The following is a 21,617-nucleotide window of genomic DNA, read 5'->3' as shown; positions in this document are numbered from 1 at the left end:
GTTAATGTAAGCCTGACTTCTGACCAATAAACAAACTTTAGACAGAGTCAATGGACGGGAGGCTGGTTTGTGTGATGGACTGGGCGACATTCACCACCTTTTGTAGTTCCTTAGGGCAGAGCAGGAGCCCAGACCGAGCTGTGATACAACCAGAAAGAACACTCTCTATGGGGCATCTGTAAAAATTGGTGAGAGTCGTAACGGACATGCCAAATTTCCTTAGTCTTCTGAGAAAGTAGAGGCGTTGGTGAGGCTTTCTTGACTGTAGTGTTGGCTTTGCAGGGGGGGTGGGGGGGGCCCCAGACAGATTTATGATCGAGGTGTACAAAATAACGAGGGACATCAATAGGGGAGAAAGGAAAGAACTTCTCTACTTAGTAGACGGGTCAATAAGTAGAGGCAAAAATGAGGGGGGGGGGCATAGATTTAGAGAGTAATTAAGAGATTTGGAGGGGATTTGAGGAGAAATCTTTTCACCAGAGGATGCTGGGAATATGGAACTCGTCGCCTGAAAGGGCACTGGGGGCGGGAACTCTCACAACAATTCAGAAGTGTTTAGATGAGCACTTGCACAGTCATAGCATAGAAGGATAGAGAGAATGTGCTGGACAACGGGATTGGGAGAGGTGCTTGTTGCCTGCACAGATATGATGGGCTGAAGGGCCTCTGTCTCTGCTGGAAAACTCTATGATGGTTGGGATCGGGGGTAATTATAGGGACGGGCAAATAATACTGGCCTTGCCAGCAATGCCCACCTCACGTGAATGAATGGACCAAAGACTATCAAGGCATGTCATTGGTTGAGACTCTCTCCTTATCTCCCGGCAGCGCTCTGGTGCGACAGCCAATGGTGAGTGACGAGTTACCAAGCCGGATCATCTCAGGGACCATCCTGGTCAAACCCAACGTGAAGTGTTTCACCGAGACCTCGGCAGTCTTCGTGGACGGCACAGCAGAGGAGGTGGATTGGGTGGTCTTCGCCACCGGTTACTCGGTGGTGTACCCCTTCCTGAAGGACGAGGTGGTCGATGTGAAAGCCAGCCACGTTTCACTCTACAAGCACGTCTTTCCACCCCAGCTCGAGCACCCAACCCTGGCAATCATCGGCCTGGTTGACCCGCTGGTGGCCATCATGCCAATATCGGAGATGCAGTCCCGCTGGGCCACTCGTGTCTTCAAAGGTTTGACCGTGCTTAACATTACATAAGGGCAAACATACGTCAAAATGTAGAACGTAGGAGCAGGAGGAGGCCATTCAGTCCTTCCAGCCTGTTCCTTCCTTCTTTATGATCATCCAACTCAATATCCTAACCCCGCTTCCCCTTATATCCCTTGTCCATTTAGCCCCATCTCATTTCTTCTTGAAATCACACAATGTTTTGGCCCCAACTACTTTCCATGGTGGTGAATCCCACACATTCACCACTCCCTGGGGGAAGATATTTCTCCCCATCTCTGTCCTGTATCCTCACACAATGACCCCTGGTTCTGGACTCTCCCACCATTGGGAACATCCGTTCCCGCATCTAACCTGTTAGAGGTTTCTAGGTTGCGATGTGATTTCCCCCATTCTGAATCCCAGTGAATATAATCCGGATCGACTCAATCTCTCCTCGTGCGTCAGTCCCACCATCCCAGGAATCAGTCTGGTAAACCTTGTCTGCCCTCCCTCGAGAGCAACAGCATCCTGCCTTTGATAAACACACCAAAACCGTACATATCAGAGAACCCAGAAAATCCCAACGGCGCAAAAATAGACCACAGGCTCAGCCAGTCTGCACCAATTCCCCAAAACAGCATCTAATGTAGGTCCACCTCTCCGATCCCCATAACCCTGTACATTTTTGTCATGGCCAATCCACCTAACCTACACATCTGTGGACACTAAGGGACAATTTAGCATGGCCAATCCACCCTAACCTACACATCTTTGGACGCTAAGGGACAATTTAGCATGGCCAATCCACCCTAACCTACACATCTTTGGACACTAAGGGACAATTTAGCATGGCCAATCCACCCAACCTGCACATCTTTGGACACTAAGGGACAATTTAGCATGGCCAATCCACCTAACCTGCACATCTTTGGACACTAAGGGACAATTTAGCATGGCCAATCCACCTAACCTGTACATCTTTGGACACTAAGGGACAATTTAGCATGGCCAATCCACCTAACCTGCACATCTTTGGACACTAAGGGACAATTTAGCATGGCCAATCCACCTAACCTGTACATCTTTGGACACTAAGGGACAATTTAGCATGGCCAATCCACCCAACCTGCACATCTTTGGACACTAAGGGACAATTTAGCATGGCCAATCCACCTAACCTGCACATCTTTGGACACTAAGGGACAATTTAGCATGGCCAATCCACCCTAACCTACACATCTTTGGACACTAAGGGACAATTTAGCATGGCCGATCCACCTAACCTACACATCTTTGGACACTAAGGGGCAATTTGACACGGCCAATTGCAATAAAACTAAAGGTGTAACAAGTTGCAGCCAGTAACACATTCCAGCTTCAGGGCGAGTTGGCTGTTTGGAAAATGGAACTTTATGAAGTTGTGTTCCTCAGTCCCCCCATTCTGAGAAACTCCCTCCCGAGGTTAACGGAGCCTCAAACACCCCGTTTCAGTCTGCGCTCCCCGCACGCGACGTTTCCCGCGATGGCGGGATTGGGGAAGGTGCTCTCGAAGATGGAGTTGACTTTCGATTCTGTTGTTACAGGTTTGGCCAAACTACCACCTCAGCGTGACATGGAGGAGGAAATTAGAAGCAGGGAGGAGAAGATTGCGGGCAGGTATGTATCACCCGAGCATTCGCCACTCCTCAGATACTGAAACAGTCTGTGTCCAAACACAGCGAAACCCGGACAGTGTCCAGGCTCACGCTGACAAGTGGCAGTAACATTCGCACTACACAAGGGCCAGGCAATGACTGTCTCCAACAAGAGAGAGGATCTAACCATCTCCCCCTTGACATTCAATGGTATTACCATCGCTGAAACCCCCACTGTCAACATCCTGGGGGTTACCATTGACCAGACACTGAACCAGACCCAGCCGTATAAATACTGTGGCTCCCAGAGCAGGTCAGAGACTGGGAATCCTACGGAGAGTAACTCACCTCCTGACTTTCCCCAAAGCCTGTCCACCATCTACAAGGACACAAGTCAGGAGTGTGATGGAATACTCTCCACTTGCCTGGATGAGTGCGGCTCCCAACAACACTCAAGAAGCTCGACACCACCCAGGACAAAGCAGCCCCCGCTCGATCGACACACTAACCCCCACCTTCAACATTCACTCCCTCCACCACCGACACACAGAGGCAGCCGTGTGTACTATTTGCAATGTACCCTGCATTATAGCAATTTTATGATCTCATATGAACTCCCAAATAGCACTGTGGGTGTACCTACACCACACGGGGACTGACTGATGTCCAATAACAATCCTGGAACTCCCTCCCTAACAGCACTGTGGGTGTACCTACACCACACGGGGACTGACTGATGTCCAATAACAATCCTGGAACTCCCTCCCTAACAGCACTGTGGGTGTACCTACACCACACGGGACTGACTGATGTCCAATAACAATCCTGGAACTCCCTCCCTAACAGCACTGTGGGTGTACCTACACCACACGGGACTGACTGATGTCCAATAACAATCCTGGAACTCCCTCCCTAACAGCACTGTGGGTGTACCTACACCACACGGGACTGACTGATGTCCAATAACAATCCTGGAACTCCCTCCCTAACAGCACTGTGGGTGTACCTACACCACACGGGGACTGACTGATGTCCAATAACAATCCTGGAACTCCCTCCCTAACAGCACTGTGGGTGTACCTACACCACACGGGACTGACTGATGTCCAATAACAATCCTGGAACTCCCTCCCTAACAGCACTGTGGGTGTACCTACACCACACGGGACTGACTGATGTCCAATAACAATCCTGGAACTCCCTCCCTAACAGCACTGTGGGTGTACCTACACCACACGGACTGACTGATGTCCAATAACAATCCTGGAACTGCCTCCCTAACAGCACTGTGGGTGTACCTACACCACACGGGACTGCAGCGGCTTCAAGATAACGGCTCACCCACCACCTTCTCAAGGATGAAGGATAGAAATGAACAAATGAAAGAGACTGACATTAGGAAAAAAGTTTCAAACATCGAATCCGTTCTGGGTCACTAATGTCCTTTAGGGAAGGAAATCTGCCATCCCTCCCTGGTCTGGCCTACATGTGCCTCCAGAGCCACAGCAATGTGGGTGATTCTCAACTGCCCCCTGAGGTAAAGATAGTGAGGCGGGCGGCACAGTGGGTTAGCACTGCTGCCTCACAGCGCCAGGGACCCGGGTTCGATTCCTGGCTGGGGTCACTGTCTGTGTACAGTCTGCACATTCTCCCCGTGTCTGCATGGGTTTCCACCGGGTGCTCCAGTTTCCTCACACAGTCCGAAAGACGTGCTGGTTAGGTGCTTTGGCCGTGCTAAATTCTCCCTCAGTATCAGGAGGACTAGTTAGCATAAATGTATCGGGATAGAGCTCAGAACAAAGAACAAAGAAAATTCCAGCTCAGGAACAGGCCCTTCGGCCCCTCCAATCCTGTACCGACCATGCTGCCCCCGACTGAACTAAAACCCCCTACCCTTCGGGGACCATATCCCTCTATTCCCATCCTATTCATGGATTTGTCAAGATGCCCCTTAAAACTCACTATCGTATCCACTTCCACTCCCTCCCCCGGCAGCGAGTTCCAGGCACCCACCACCCTCTGTGTAAAAAATCTGCCTCGTACATCTCCTTTAAACCTTGCCCCTCACACCTTAAACCTGTGCCCCCCCGCGTAATTGACTCTTCCACCCTGGGAAAAAGCTTCTGACTATCCACTCTGTCCGTGCCTCTCATAATCTTGTAGACTTCTATCAGGTCTTTCCTCAACCTCCATCATTCCAGTGAGAACAAACCAAGTTTCTCCAACCTCTCCTCATAGCTAATGCCCTCCGTACCAGGCAACATCCTGGTAAATCTTTTCTGTCCCCTCTCCAAAGCCTCCACATCCTTCTGGTAGTGTGGTGACCAGAATTGAACACTATATTCCAAGTGCGGCCTAACTAAGGTTCTATAAAGCTGCAACATGACTTGCCAATTTTTAAACTCAGTGCCCCGGCCGATGAAGGCGAGCATGCCGTATGCCTTCTTGACTACCTTCCCCACCTGCATTGCCACTTTCAGTGACCTGTGTACCTGTACACCCAGATCCCTCTGCCTATCAATACTCCTAAGGGTTCTGCCATTTACTGTATATTTCCTATCTGTATTAGACCTTCCAAAATGCTTTATCTCACATTTGTCCAGATTAAACTCCTCATATCTCCATTCATTTCCCACACCTCCCCATCTCCATGTCTTTGCTATAGTTATTCACCCAGTACCCATTATGCCAAGTTCCTCAGGAGCCATGAAATAATATTTGGGGAGTTGAAATGGACACAAAAAAAGTAAACTTCTACAATTTAATGGAGCTATCACTCAAATATACTACCATTTATACAAAAGAAAACTCCAGACCCAGTGAAAAAAATGTTACATCCTTTCAAGTGGTTATGCATTTTTCAAAGAAAACAAACATCTATTCAGTAATCACACCAAAATACAGATAAGCTTTTGAAGTTTTAAGTTAAACAATCCCCCACTGAAGTAAGTGGCTCCTTGGAATTTGAAACTCAGCCAAACATTCATAATGAAAAAAAATGGTCAAAACAAAACCTTTCAAAAGCAGATAATGGAGTGTATTGAAACTGAAAAATACCGATTGCTAGGAGAAGATTGTGTTGATCCATTTTTATACGGTAAATCTAAACTTGTCATTAAAATAAATGTCTTGGTGATTCCCAATCTCATTCCCAAAGCCCATCAATCAAAGTGTAAAGATCTCTGCCAAATCACACTGTTACCCTTCTCTTTTTTGAGAGCAAATATGCCCTATCTGTTCAGTCTTCCTTGATAGTGCAAAAATAGTTACAAATAAAATTTACAAGGATGTTGACAGGGTCTTGCTTACTCCAGAACCTCTATATCAAGAGTCCAAAAAGGCCATCTCTCTGCCCAACTTTCCAACTGATCTATATCCTGCTGTATCCTCTAATGGTCCTCATCGCTATCCGCAAATCCTTTGTGTCGTCTGCAAACTTACTAATCAATCCAGTTACATTTCCCTCCAAATCATTTATATATATATTACAAACAGCAAAGCTCCCAGCGCTGATCCTTGACCACTTGTCACCGCCCTCCATTCAGAAAAGCTCCCTTCCACTGCTACCCTCTGTCTTCTGGGGCTGGCTTGGGTGGGATTGTGCAGACCCGATGGGCCAAATGGCCTCCCCCTGCACTGTAGGGTTGTATGAAACAGCCTAGCAAGCCACTCAGTTCAAAGGCAACTAGGGATGGGCAATAAATGGTGGCGAGCCAGCGATGCCCATGTCCCAGGAATAAATAAGAGAAAGGGTAGGCTGTGACAAAGTTATTCACGGGTCACAAGGGCGGCGGACACTCATTGCCTTGGTGTGTGTTGTTCACCTCTCTAGGACTGGCGGGTCACAGCGGCGTACCCTGAAGATCGATTACATTCCCTACATGGACGGATTGGCGGAGCAGATTGGAGCCAAACTCAACATGAAGCACCTCTTCCTGACTGACCCCAGGCTCGCTTTCCAAGTCTTCTTTGGCCCTTGTTCCCCCTACCAGTTCCGCCTGGTGGGGCCCGGGAAATGGGTGGACGCCCGAGCCACCATCTTGGGCCAGTGGCAGCGTGCCCTGAAGCCCACCAGGACCCGGTCCCTGGGGGGCAGCAACGATGATGCCACCGTCATGTTGCTTCTCAAACTCATCGGCTTCCTGGCGATGGTCTGTGCCATCTTCTTCTACTTCTGAACCCTCGTCACCTTTCGTCTCGGGCGGGGAGGGCGTGGGGGGGAGGGCAAAGATGATGGGGAGGGCTCCTGAACTCACTCTCATTCTGTCTTGCAGCGGGGGTCCCCGTTGTTAAAATGAGGGGGGGGGGTGGAGGGGGAGTGCCAGGAAACTGTTCATAATATTCCCTTCGATCATTGACAGAGATGTTGATTGGGTTAACTAACGAGAACCATTGGAAATTTGGTTCAAACATTGGCCATTCCGTGCCATCCGCTGCTATCCATTCCTTCCGAGAGGGAGGGTGGGATTTCCCACTCCCCACAAACCAAAGTTCCTGGGTCAATGGACCTTTGAATGGTCCGCCGGATCTTCCAGACCCGCCCGCAACCTGTTCCCTCAGTGGGAGGGTCTGCAGAACGTCACACCAAAATGGGCTCCGTGCACAACATTTGCCCAACGGCTCCAGTCCTACTGCTGCAGGAATGGTTGTGGGAAGGGCTGGAAAATGTTACACCAAATGGATTCCATCAATCCCATCTACCTTACTGCTGCAGGAATGGTTGTGGGAAGGGCTGGAAAATGTTACACCAAATGGATTCCATCAATCCCATCTACCTTACTGCTGCAGGAATGGTTGTGGGATGGGCTGGAAAATGTTACACCAAATGGATTCCATCAATCCCATCTACCTTACTGCTGCAGGAATGGTTGTGGGAAGGGCTGGAAAATGTTACACCAAATGGATTCCATCAATCCCATCTACCTTACTGCTGCAGGAATGGTTGTGGGATGGGCTGGAAAATGTTACACCAAATGGATTCCATCAATCCCACCCACCCTACTGCTACAGGAATGGCCACAGGAGGGGCTGGAAAATATGACACCAAATGGGTTCCATCAATCTCACCCACATGTAGACTGCAGGAATTGTCACTGACAGGACTGGAAAATGTTACACCAAATGGGTGCCCTACAAGACAATCACCCAAAGACTCCAGTCCCGCCCACCTGCCGTACCTAGCCTCACAATAATTTCACAGACCACCGAGGGCAGGATCAGAACATTCCAGTCCCTAAAAGGGTGGTAATTAAATAGAAACTTTTGATAATTGTACAACATTCTTTTTCTTTGCCCTTCTTCTCTGTTGTGACGCAGTCTACAATCATTGGGATCGATTTTCCAGTCCTGCCTGCCATGGTTCATTGATTCGGAGGGTCTGGAAAATCACGGACTGATCAAGCCGCCGGATGCTAATCCTTGAGCCCGCTCGATTCAGAATGCCGAAGGCGTCGCGATTTCGTCGAGAAGTTGTCGAGTGTAGTCCAGAGAAACACAGTGCCCTCCACTCCATAGAATCCCTGGAGTGCAGAAGGAGGCCATTTGGCCCATCGAGACGGCATCAACTCTCCGAAACAGCATCCCATCCAGGCCCAACCCTCCGCCCTATCCCCATGGCACCATGCATTTATGATGCCAATATTTAGACACTAAGGGGCAATTTAGCACGGCCAATCCATATAACCTACACATCTTTGGGTACTAAGGGGCAATTTAGCACGGCCAATCCACATAACCTACACATCTTTGGGTACTAAGGGGCAATTTAGCACGGCCAATCCACCTAACCTGCGCATATTTAGACACTAAGGGGCAATTTAGCATGGCCAATCCACATAACCTACACATCTTTGGGCACTAAGGGGCAATTTAGCACGGCCAATCCACCTAACCTGCGCATATTTAGACACTAAGGGGCAATTTAGCATGGCCAATCCACATAACCTACACATCTTTGGGCACTAAGGGGCAATTTAGCACGGCCAATCCACCTAACCTGCAAATATTCAAATGCTAAGGGGCAATTTAGCATAGCCAATCCACCTAACCTGCAAATATTCAAATGCTAAGGGGCAATTTAGCATGGCCAATCCACCTAACCTGCAAATATTTAGACACTAAGGGGCAATTTAGCATGGCCAAACTATCTAACCCACACATCTTTGGACGCCAAGGGGCAATTTAGCATGGCCAATCCACCTAACTTGCAAACTTTTAGACACTAAGGGGCAATTTTGCTTGGTCAATCTACGTAACCTACACATCTTTGGACAACAAGGGGCAATTTATCATGGCCAATCCACCTAACCTGCACATCTTTGGAGTGTGGGAGGAATCCGGAGCACCCAGAGGAAACCCACACAGACACAGGAAGAATGTGCACTCAAAGTGAACCGAGGGGGGGGGAGCGGAATGAACCCGGGTGCCTGGCGCCGTGAGGCAGCGATGCTAAATGTAGTTCTGGAACCCGTCTTCAGTATTTACAATGGAATATTCAAGTCTCAGATATTCAAAATCATGTTAGCAGGGCCAGGAACTTACGAGACAATCTAGTGGACGTTGTAAATGTATAATCTTTTCTGCATTACTCTGTATGAGTGGGTGAGATAATGTTATTCCCTCTTGTGGGAGAGTCTGGGACCAGGGGGCAAGAATCCCAGAATAAAGGGGGGGGGGGGGGAGGGGGTCCCCATTGGAGACAGAGATGGAGAGGAATTTCTGTGGGAGTTTGCGCATTCTCCCCGTGTTTGCGTGGGTTTTCTCCGGGCGTTCCGGTTTCCTCCCACACCCCAAAGATGTGCTCTTAGGCTGATTGGTGTCCCTCAATTAGCCTTCCCTCAATGTGGAATGCCAAAAGCATAGACAAGGGTCATCGGTGGAGAGGGAACGCACGATGTTAAAATGGCGGCGTGGGCCCATTGGGCCGAAGGGCCTGTTTCCCGTGCTGTTTTGTTCTTTGTTCTTTTTTGACGGGAGGGAATCTGTGGACTTCTTTCCCGCAGAGGGCTGGAGAGGCTGGGGGGGGGGGGGGGGGGGGGGGTGTTGGGGGGGGGGGGATGTTGGGGGGGGGAGGTGGTGGGATATCGGCCACTTCACATCAGAGGTCACCCCTCAGAGATGAGCTGGTTGGCTAACCTGACGGGGAAATCCTCCATCCAATAATTCTCAAACTCCTGGGTGTAAGGAGTGGTCGAGGGGGGTGTGGTGGGGGAGGTGGCACCCTCACTGTCAATGCCGTTTCTGTACCCGGGTGTTCATACACAAACTGTCTCTGGTGCTAAGCTAATGGTTCATATATTAAACATGGAAATATACTGGGTTGCGTTGAACAATGTGCCAACACATTTGCCTGAAGTTAGTTGTTTGTAATCACTTTGTCGATGGTATTCTTCATTATCCGTTAACTCCGCCCAACGAACCAATCACTGATCTGTCAGATATGTCTGGAAGCAACAAATACCTTCATCTGTTAACTGGCCATACGCATTCTCCTAATAAAATATCCCCTCGTTTCCAGCAAAACTGTGTGTATCATTACAGCTTTCCGAAAATACAACCAGAGTGTGTGTGTGTGTGAGAGAGGGGGCATGAGAGAGAGGGTGTAGGAGAGAGAGTGAGTGTGTGTGAGAGAGAGAGAGCATGAGAGAGAGGGTGTAGGAGAGAGAGTGTGTGTGTGTGAGAGAGAGAGAGCATGAGAGAGAGGGTGTAGGAGAGAGAGTGTGTGTGTGTGAGAGAGAGAGAGCATGAGAGAGAGGGTGTAGGAGAGAGAGTGAGTGTGTGTGAGAGAGAGAGAGCATGAGAGAGAGGGTGTAGGAGAGAGAGTGTGTGTGTGTGAGAGAGAGAGAGCATGAGAGAGAGGGTGTAGGAGAGAGAGTGTGTGTGTGAGAGAGAGAGGGTGTAAGAGAGAGGGTGTAGGAGTGAGAGTGTGTGTGTGAGAGAGAGACGGTGTAAGAGAGAGGGTGTGTGAGAGAGTGTGTGTGAGTGTGCTTGAGAGGGTGTGTGAGAGAGAGTGTTTGTGAAAGAGAGTGTGCGAGAGACAGAGAGAATGTGTGAGAGAGAGAGTGTGTGAGAGAGTATGCATGAGACAGCATGTGAGAGCATCTGTGAGAGATAGATTGTGTGACTGTGTGAGAGAGGGTGTGCTTGAAAGAGAGCGTGTGAGAGAGTGTGTGAGAGACAGAATGTGTGAGTGAGAGTGTGAGAGAGCGTGTGAGAGAGTCTGTGAGAGACAGATTGTGTGAGAGTGTGCGCAAGAGAGTGTGTGTGAGTGTGAGAGATGTGTGTGAGAGAGAGTGTGAGTTAGAGAGTGTGAGAAAGAGAGTGTAGGAGAGAGGGTGAATGTGAGCGAGCGAGGGAGTGTATGTGGGAGAGACTGTGTATGTGAGAGCGAGTGTGTCGGAGAGTGTGTGTGTGTGGGAGTGAGAGTGTGTGGGAGCGTGATTGTGCGGGGAGTTTGCGTGTGTGAATGCGTGAGTGAGAGAGTGAGTGTGCATGACAGAATGTGTGTGCAAAAATGTGAGTGTGCGCGAGGGAATATGACTGTATGTGAGTGACTGTGAGACAGAGTGTGTGTGTGTGTGTGTGTGTGTGTGTGTGAGAGAGAGTCCTGTTAAATTGCTCCTTAGTGCCCAAAGCTGTGTAAGTTGGGTGGATGGGCCATGGGTAAATGTATGGAGGAATGGGCATAAGGGCTGGGCAAGAGAGTCAGTGCAAACTCGATGGGCCGAGTGGCCTCCTCCTTCACGGTAGGGATTCTAAGGTTTGCTAAAATATTTCCAGGGAAGTGTTTTTGTCCATTGAGAGAGGAGAAATGTAATAATTATTTCGAGAGTAAAGCACTATTCAAACATGGAAACATGCCTTGTATGAAATAATACATTTCTTTTAATGATATAAATCTGCATTAAACCAAAACTTGTCATCAGGGAGCAGAATTAGTACCAGGGTAGCGATTGTAAAATAACACTTGTGTGGAGACGCAAGGCGGGTACAATTGTTAAATTTATTCCCAGTGAATTAAACACCAGACCAGCCGCAGACGAGTCGCGGCTGATTGGCAGTCTGTGAGCCAATGAAACTCCACCTCCCGGCTCCATTGGGCCGTCCCAGTTCCACTCCCAATGGGAATCGCTCGCCCGATGGCCAAATCTGCAATCGGACGAATATGTCGGGCGTGTCCTTGTGTGATGACTGGTGGCAGCCTGGCGATGTTGAACCTGCATCCTGTAAGTGCTGAGATACTTGAACTTTAGAGTAGATGGGGGCGGAGGGAGGAAGGGGTTTGGAAGTGACTCACAGGTTGGTGCGCAGAGAGGGGATGGGTTGCAGCGGGAATTTGCCGCCTCAACCACGTAGAATATCTCCTCCCCGCGACTTCAGCAGCAGAAAATGAGCAGAAATGGGAGTCAGACAAATATCGTTCATGGTGGGTGTGGCGCAAAGAAGGAATTCCAGACGCGCCACCCCCACTCCCCCCCCCCCCTTCAATCCCTTCACAGTCTGAGATTTGTCCACAAGACGGCCACCTCAGTTATTGTCCAATTGGAATGGAGTATCGTCCTCAATGGCTTCAATGTGCGTCACATCGTCCAGCAGTCTTTCCCGCACGTAAATCCGATACTCTACAGAGGGGGAAACATCACACGTTAACGCCAGCGGCAACTCATGGACCTGCTCACAACCCCAATCGCTGTGGGTCTGGAGTCACGTGGAGTGGGGTGGGGGGGACAGAAATGGGTAATTCCTTCCCTGGGTCTACAATAATCAGAGAATTGAACCCCTACAGTGCAGAAGGTGGCCATTGGGTCTGAATCAACTCCCACCCTGGTGTTCCCCGTAACTCCACATATTTACCCCAACAATCCACCCAACCTGCACATCTTTGGACATTAAGAGGCAATTTAGCATGGCCAATCCCCCTAACCTGCACATCTTTGGGCACTAAGGGGCAATTTAGCATGGCCAATCCACCCTAACCTGCACATCTTTGGGCACTAAGGGGCAATTTAGCATGGCCAATCCCCCTAACCTGCACATCTTTGGGCACTAAGGGGCAATTTAGCATGGCCAATCCCCCTAACCTGCACATCTTTGGACACTCAGGGGCAATTTAGCATGGCCAATCCACCTAACCTGCACATCTTTGGACATTAAGAGGCAATTTAGCATGGCCAATCCACCTAACCTACATATCTTTGGACACTAAGGGGCAATTTAGCATGGTCAATCCACCCTAACCTACACATTTTTGGACACTAAGGGGCAATTTAGCATGACCAATCCACCTAACCTACACATCTTTGGAATGTTCTATCCAAGTCCCATTTTCCAGCACTTTGTGGAATAAGAATATTCCATCACTCTCCCGATCTGTGTCCCTGTTGACGAGGGGGATTGAATATAAAAGTAGGGAGGTCTTGCTGCAGCTGTATAGGGCATTGGTGAGGCCGCAGCTGGAGTACTGTGTGCAGTTTTGGGCGCCGCACCTGCGCAAGGATATTTTGGCCCTGGAGGGAGTGCAGAGGAGGTTTACTAGGCTGATACCGGAGTTGAGGGGATTGAGCTATGAGGAGAGGCTGAATAAACTAGGCTTGTACTCGTTAGAGTTTAGAAGAATGAGGGGAGATCTCATTGAGACGTATAAGATGATGAATGGGATGGATAGGATAGAGGTGGAGAGACTCTTCCCGCTCAAAAAAGACAGTAGGACTAGGGGGCACAGCCTCAAGATAAAGGGGAGGCGGTTTAGAACGGAGTTGAGGAGGAACTTCTTCACTCAAAGGGTGGTGAATCTCTGGAATTCTCTGCCCGTTGAAGTTGTGGAGGCTGCCTCGCTAAATATTTTTAAGAAGCGGGTTGATGGGTTTTTGATAAGAGAGGGGATTAAGGGTTATGGGGAGAGGGCGGGAAAGTGGAACTGAGCCACGACAGATCAGCCATGATCTTATTGAATGGCGGGGCAGGCTCGAAGGGCCAGATGGCCTACTCCTGCTCCTATTTCTTATGTTCTTATGTTCTTATGGACAGGCTGTGAGGAGGGGGAATGAGTTAATCTCCACAGGACTCCCAGCCTGAGGGCTGGCATGGGCCAGGTGGGCCAAATGGCCTTCTTCTGGTGCTGTAACTTCCTGCGTTTGTCCCCCTTATAGACACGGGACAGGGGAAGAGTCAAATTGTTCCCCTCGTTGCCCACGAAGAGGTGGAAGTCAGAACGTGCGAGTGTGGAACACTCCTCTTACCACGTTTGGTCTTGAAGGTCCTTGGTTTCCGAAAGTAATAGACCGAAACCACCACAACAAGGAGCAGGATTACCGTGGCGAGGAACCAGCCAACGATCTTCTTGATGTTATGGGTGGCTGCGTTGATTGGTTAATAAAAACAGAGTAAGGTTAGTTTTGACGGCGTTTGTCTCAAAGTCCATTCTGCCCATCGACCGTACGCGAGGTTCTCGTTCCGTGAAGGGGGCTGGGGGTGGGGGTGCGATTCCTACCTCAGATTGGAGCAGTTGGATTGGCCAACAGTCAGCAGCCAAGATGGCCTCCAGCCGCACCTCCTGCCAACCCCCGTGACATTCTGTCCCCCCCCACCGTCCCGGCAAAGGGTTACGCAACGTGAGCTGGTGGTGTCAGAGAAATGTGGAGCTCTCAGGGTCTCTCGTTGAGGGTTGAGGGGCAACTGGAGTGAGGGAGGAGTGGAGCTCCCAGGCGGGATTGCCCGCGAGGGCCACTTCCTACGCCGTAGGCCACACCTCGGAGGGGACAGCGTCAACTCCCCCTCCCGGGAGCCAGCCCGGTCTCCGCCTGCCCTCATATCGGCAGCGGGTGGGACGGGGAGCCGGTGGGACCCATCACCCAACAACCTCCAGGAGCTATGATTCACATCCCATCAATCGCTGCGGTAAAACTCCAACCCAGAACCGAAAAGCTCACTATTGGAAACGTGGAAACCAGGATTAGAGGTCAGGGAGGAGGCCATTTGGCCCTTCGAGCCTGTCCTGCCACTCCATATCATCAAGGCTAACCCTCCGTTTCTCCCCTCCGCACAGTTACAATCCAAAACCGATCTATCTTTCTCTTTAATATATTGAGTGGCTCGGCCTCTCCGTCTCTCTGTGCTGGAGAATTCCACCGGTTCACCATCTCTGAGCGAAGAAAGTTCTCCTCATCTCTGTCCTAAATGGCCTCCTGTATCCTCAGACTGTGTCCCGTGGTTCTAGATTCCCCAGCCAGGGAAAACACCTCCCTGAATCCAGCCTGTGGAGCCCTGTTAGAATTTTATACATTTCAACTCGATTCCCTCTCATCCTTCTAAACATGCACACACACACGTGTGTGAATGCACACACTCAGACGCGCGCGCGCGCACACACTCAGACGCGCGCGCGCGCACACACTCACCCGCACACACACACACTCAGACGCACACACACACACACTCAGACGCGCGCGCACACACTCAGACGCGCGCGCGCGCACACACTCAGACGCGCGCACGCACACACTCACCCGCACACACACACACTCACCCGCACACACACACACTCACCCGCACACACACACACTCACCCGCACACACACACACTCACCCGCACACACACACACTCACCCGCACACACACACACTCACCCGCACACACACACACTCACCCGCACACACACACACTCACCCGCACACACACACACTCAGACGCACACACACACACTCAGACGCACACACACACACTCAGACGCACACACACACACTCAGACGCACACACACACACTCAGACGCACACATACACACTCAGACACTCACTCACACACACTCAGACCCACACGCACTCACATTTGTAGCATTCTCTTTGTTATTCCCACACTACGTTGCTGTTACATCGCTTCACATCAGTGCCACAATTCCCTCGATCCTGTAACACCTCCCACCCATCGGCTCCTGAGAGAGAGAGGGGGGGGGGGAGAAAGGAGGTGGTGTGGGGTCCGAGAGCGAAAGGATTGGGTAAGCCTGGTGTAGGAGTTCACTTGTGACTAATAAATAAACGTTAGATTGGATGTCCCGACTGATGAAGGTAAGTGTGCCTTCTCCTCTCTATCTGGATCTGTGCTGCCACCTTCAGGGATCTACAGACCAAGGTCCCTTTGGTCCCCAATACTCCCTTCATTGTGTGTGCCCCACACTGGCTAGACCTCCCCCCACCCCACAGCGTACATCAGTTCACATTTACTGGGATTAAGCTCCACCTGCCATTGCTCTGCCCAAACCTCCTCATTATCGACAACACCAAATTTCCTCTGACCTGCAAACTTACTAATGACACTTTCCACAATTATAGAATCCCTACAGTGCCAGAGGGAGGCCATTCAGGTCTGCACCGACCACAATCCCACCCAGGCTTTATCCCCGTGACCCCGTGTGTTTACCCTAGCTAGTCCCGCTGACGCAGTTTATCACGGCCAATCCACCTAACCTGCACATCTTTGGAGTGTGGGAGGAAACCGGAGCACCCGGAGGGAAACCCACGCAGACACGGGGAGAACATGCAGACTCCACACAGACAGTGACCTGAGCCGGGAATCGAACCCGGGTCCCTGGTGCAGTGAGGCAGCCAGTGCTAACCCACTGTGCTGCTCGTACCCAGGTGGGTAATGTGTATAACAGGGGTCCCAGCGCTGATCCCTGTGATACTGCGCTGCTCATGGGCTTATGATCACAATAGCAGCTCTCCACCAAAACCCCCAGCCTCTTCCTTTATGAGTCAAGTTGGAATCCAATTTGTCTTGGGCTCGAACGTTTTTGACAATCCTTCTATAGAAACATAGAAGATAGGAGCAGGAGGAGGCCATTTGGCCCTTCGAACCTGCTCCACCATTCATAAGAACATGAGAAATAGGAGCAGGAGTAGGCCATCTAGCCCTTCGAGCCTGCCCCGCCATTCAATAAGATCATGGCTGATCTGTTGTGGCTCAGTTCCACTTTCCCGCCCTCTCCCCATAACCCTTAATCCCCTCTCTTATCAAGAACCCATCAACCCGCTTCTTAAAAATATTTAGCGAGGCAGCCTCCACCACTTCAACGGGCAGAGAATTCCAGAGATTCACCACCCTTTGAGTGAAGAAGTTCTTCCTCAACTCCGTTCTAAACCGCCTCCCCTTTATCTTGAGGCTGTGCCCCCTAGTCCTACTGTCTTCTTTGAGCGGGAAGAGTCTCTCCACCTCTATCCTATCCATCCCATTCATCATCTTATACGTCTCAATGAGATCTCCCCTCATTCTTCTAAACTCTAACGAGTACAAGCCTAGTTTATTCAGCCTCTCCTCATAGCTCAATCCCCTCAACTCCGGTATCAGCCTAGTAAACCTCCTCTGCACTCCCTCCAGGGCCAAAATATCCTTGCGCAGGTGCGGCGCCCAAAACTGCACACAGTACTCCAGCTCATTACGATCATGGTTGATTGTCCAACTCAATATCCTAATCCTGCTTTCTCCCCATAACCTTGGATCCCGTTGGCCCCGAGTGCCATATCCAGCTGCCTCTTGAACACATTCAATGCTTTGGCATCAACGACTTCCTGTAACGTTGGCATGCGGCAGTTAGATACACCTTCTTTGAAAAGGGTTGGCCAGTTTCTGAAGGAGGTTGTGGTGAAGGTTCACCCGAAACGTAGAAGAGATGGGCTAACGACTCCAAGGTTGTTTTGCACATTTAATTCCCATTGGACGAGACAAGGTTTGGGATTATTGGTGTCTCGTGGCGATGTGTGTAGTAAACCTCCCCTCTCCCCCCCCCCCACCAGCACTCCTCAGCCCAATTCCTTCCAGGAGTGGCCCCCCTCCGCCCCCCAGCCCACCACGAGCACTCGCCGCAACCCCTCCCGCCCCCATCTCCCCGCCTCCCTCATCCCCCCATGCAAATCTCACTCACGTCCGGTGGCGACGAAGATGGGGTTGGTGTAGGTTGAGTTAAAGTACCGCGTTCCGGCCTGCACCTGGTACAGGCAGACGTAGTGCCTCGGGGCCTGCTCAGCACTGATGTTCAGGACAAAAGTGGCGGCAGAGTTGACCAGTGGCATCTTCTGCACCTGCCTGAGCCGACCGAAGCCCACCTCCAGCAGGTACATGGTGCCAGTGGACCTGTTGCTTTGGAGCGAGCAGTTAATCAGGCTCTTCCCTTCGGCTGTGGACAGGTCGATGCGGGGTATCTGCGGCGTTCCTGTGGTGGAAGGAACAGGACAGTTGCGGATTGAGAACCTCTCCCGAGATCACCCGCGGACAGGCCCAGCCCTCCTACACCTGGAACGTTACCTCGGGGTAAGGCCAGCAATTGTTGCCCCCTAACTGAGGGTCACACAGGAACAGGAAGAGGCCATTCGCCCCCTCATTCAATACTCTCACCGGCTGATCGGACACTCGAACCATCCCCGCCCCCCGAACCCCCTTTACATTATCATTAATCAATAACCTATCAATCTCTGCTTGAAACAGACTCAGTGACTGAGCTCCCACATCTCTCTGGAGTAGAGAATTCGCAAGGTTCACACCCTCATTTCTCCCCGTCTCGCTCCTAAGCAACTTCCCCCTTTATTTTGGAATTTCGCCCCCTGGTTCCAGACTCCCCCCCCCCCCCCCGACCAAGGGAAACCTCTTACCCACATCTCCCCCTGTCTGTCCCGTTAAATATTGTGTAAATTTCAGTGAGATCGTCCCCCGTTCTTCCAAATCTATAGAGAATAGAGGCCCAGTTTGCCCCAGTCTCTCTCCATAAGACAGTTCCCCCCAACCCCTGGTGAGCCTTTGTTACAATCTGTGTGGGTGTCCCTCAGCTTTGTAGTGGAACTTACTGACCCACCATCTCTGTCTCTCTCTCTCTATCTGTCTATCTGTCTCTCTTTGTTGCTCTCTCTCTCTTTCTTTCCCTCCTGCTCTCTCTCTCCTGCTGCCTTAGTCTCTGTCTCTGTCTCCCTCCTGCTGTCTCTCTCTCACCTGCTCTCTATCTCTGTCTGTCTCTCTCCTGCTGTCTCTGCCTCTATCTCTGTATGTCTCTCTCTCCCCTGCTGTCTCTGTCTCTCTCTGTCTCTCTCTCCTGCTCTCTGTTTCTGTCTGTCTCTGTCGCTCTCTGTCTGTCTCTGTCTGTCTCTCTCCTGCTGTCTCTGTCTCTATCTCTGTCTGTCTCTCTCCTGCTCTCTGTCTCTGTGTCTCTGCCGCTGTCTATCCCAGGTTAAGCTCGGACGCTGGTTCTCTCTGTCAGCCCCTCAGTCCGCTCTCTCTGTGAGTATGAGTGCTGCTTACCAATGACATGGATGTAGATGGAGGTACTGAGGGCAGATTCGGCGAAATGCCCTGACAGGTGGTTGCTGTACCTGCAGCTGTATTTCCCACCATCCTTCTCCGTTAAGTTGGCCACACTGAGGGTGGCGGAGTTCTCTCCTGGTGCGAGCTCTTGGTGGGTTAGTAAGGTGTCGTTGTGATAGAAATCGATCTCCCGGCTGGGGCTGCGCTCCCAGATGCTGCAGTTAATGGTGATGGACTCTCCGATCAGGAAGGTGCTGTAACTCGGAACCACAAACACTGTCGGCCTGACCCCTGGGAGAGAAACAGAATCAACACAGCAAACTCCAGACTGTCCCCCTCCCTCAGCCCACACCCCCCCCCCCACCCCCACACACTCCCCTCCCCCCCCACCCCCACACACTCCCCTCCCCCCCCACCCCCACCACCCCCCACCCCCACACCCCCCCACCCCCACACTCCCCTCCCACCCACCCCCACACCCCCACCCCCACACACTCCCCTCCCCCCCAACCCCCACACACTCCCCCTCCCCCCCCACCCCCACACACTCCCCTCCCCCCCCACCCCACACACTCCCCTCCCCCCCCACCCCCACACCCCCCACCCCCACACTCCCCTCCCACCCACCCCCACACCCCCCCACCCCCACACACTCCCCTCCCCCCAACCCCCACACACTCCCCTCCCCCCCCACCCCCACACACTCCCCTCCCCCCCACCCCACACACTCCCCTCCCCCCCCACCCCCACACCCCCCACCCCCACTCTCCCCTCCCCCCCCACCCCCACACACTCCCCTCCCCCCCCACCCCCCCCGCACACTCTCCTCCCCCCCACACACACACACATCCACACACTCCATATACACACACTCACACTCTCTCACTCACTCTCTCTGTCACACTCTCTCTCACTCATTCTGTCTGTCACACTCTCTCACTCTCTCTCACTCTCTCACACTCTCTCTCTCTGTCACACTCTCTCTCTCTCTCTCTCTTTTCTCACATTCTGGGGCCCTCTCTCCCCCACCCTGAACCTTTCCTGCCTCTGATTGGACGGTTGTTCCGTTGTATTGTTTACCCCAATTTTTACAAGGTGCCAGTTCTGTTGCTGTCCCCCCCCCCACCCCCCGTGGGACCTGTCCCCCCCTCCCCCTCCCCACGGGACCTGTCCCCCCCCCCCACCCCCCCGTGGGACCTGTTCCCCCCTCCCCCTCCCCACGGGACCTGTCCCCCCCCCCACCCCCCGTGGGGACCTGTCCCCCCCTCCCCCTCCGCACGGGACCTGTCCCCCCCCCCCCACCCCCCGTGGGACCTGTCCCCCCCCCCCACTCCCCACGGGACCTGTCCCCCCCCCTCCCCGTGGGACCTGTCACCCCCCCCTCCCCGTGGGACCTGTCACCCCCCCCTCCCCGTGGGACCTGTCACCCCCCCCCTCGCCGTGGGACCTGTCACCCCCCCCCTCCCCGTGGGACCTGTCACCCCCCCCTCCCCGTGGGACCTGTCACCCCCCCCTCGCCGTGGGACCTGTTACCCCCCCTCCCCGTGGGACCTGTTACTCCCCCTCCCCGTGGGACCTGTCACCCCCCCCTCCCCGTGGGACCTGTCACCCCCCCTCCCCGTGGGACCTGTTACCCCCCCCTCCCCGTGGGACCTGTCACCCCCCCTCCCCGTGGGACCTGTTACCCCCCCCTCCCCGTGGGACCTGTTACCCCCCTTCCCCGTGGGACCTGTTACCCCCCCCTCCCCGTGGGACCTGTTACCCCCCTTCCCCGTGGGACCTGTCCCCCACCCCCTCCCCGTGGGACCTCTCCCTCCTCCTCTCGTGCGGCCTCTGAACCCACCCCTCCCTGTGAGGCCCATGACCACACCCCCGAGAGGCCTCAAACCCTCCCCCCCCCCTTCCCCATGAGACTCCGGCCCCCACCCCTTCCCAGTGAGGCCTTTGCACTCTCCCCTCCCCGTGGGGCCTCTACCCCCTTCTCCCCCCCGTGAGGTCTCTGTGTCTCCCCCGTGGGGCCTCTGCACCCCCCCTGTTTTGTCCTTGTAGCCCCCTCCCCACCCCCCCCACACCCTGCCCAGAGTCTCAGGGAGCCCAGTTTGGTTATGCCCCCCCCCTCAATGGCGCGGGCGTCTTACCTGAGCAGATGACACCGGCGTCCTCCCCGTGGTGGCAGTTGTGGGACCCCCACAGCCTGGAGCTGCAGTACCACAGCACTGTCTCGTCCCCCCGGCACGCCACGTCGTCCAGCCAGATGGGGCCGGTGCCCCGGCCAAACTGGGCGTGGGTGGGGGCCGAGACGGCGCTGCCGCAGCCCAGCGAGTTGCACACCACCTTGGCATCGTGGAGCCCCCACTGGTCGTCGCAGATGGTGCCCCAGCTATCCCCGAAGGAGATCTCCACCCGCCCCTGGCACGGGTTGGACCCGTTCACCAGCCGCAGGTCCATGTGCTCTGCAAGGAGAGGAAGGGGTTAACGCAGGAGATGTTACCCGGGGTTGTGGGGGGGGATTTGAAACATAAGTTGCTTCCAAAACATAGAAACA

At 52.7% G+C, this 21,617-nt stretch overlaps 2 protein-coding genes across 2 annotated transcripts in view; one reads left to right on the top strand and one right to left on the bottom strand.

Moving 5' to 3' along the window:
- LOC145344705 (flavin-containing monooxygenase 5-like) overlaps positions 1–7,007 on the top strand; it is a 47,469-nt gene extending 40,462 nt beyond the window's left edge. The window contains exons 7-9 of the mRNA XM_080191811.1: positions 829–1,181; positions 2,743–2,815; positions 6,626–7,007. Coding sequence (XP_080047937.1) covers positions 829–1,181; positions 2,743–2,815; positions 6,626–6,971 — 772 coding nt within the window. The 3' untranslated portion in view covers positions 6,972–7,007. The remainder of the gene's footprint in view (positions 1–828; positions 1,182–2,742; positions 2,816–6,625) is intronic.
- Positions 1–21,617, bottom strand: part of LOC145345296 (scavenger receptor cysteine-rich domain-containing protein DMBT1-like) — a 376,233-nt gene that overhangs the window by 304,112 nt on the left and 50,504 nt on the right. The window contains exon 12 of the mRNA XM_080193113.1: positions 21,211–21,525. Coding sequence (XP_080049239.1) covers positions 21,211–21,525 — 315 coding nt within the window. The remainder of the gene's footprint in view (positions 1–21,210; positions 21,526–21,617) is intronic.

This window comes from Carcharhinus amblyrhynchos, chromosome 7 (assembly GCF_965287045.1).
Source record: "Carcharhinus amblyrhynchos chromosome 7, sCarAmb.v2.hapA, whole genome shotgun sequence".
Taxonomy (NCBI): Eukaryota; Metazoa; Chordata; class Chondrichthyes; order Carcharhiniformes; family Carcharhinidae; genus Carcharhinus; species Carcharhinus amblyrhynchos.
Note: the sequence above shows the minus strand (reverse complement) of the source record. Positions and strands in the feature narration are given on the sequence as shown.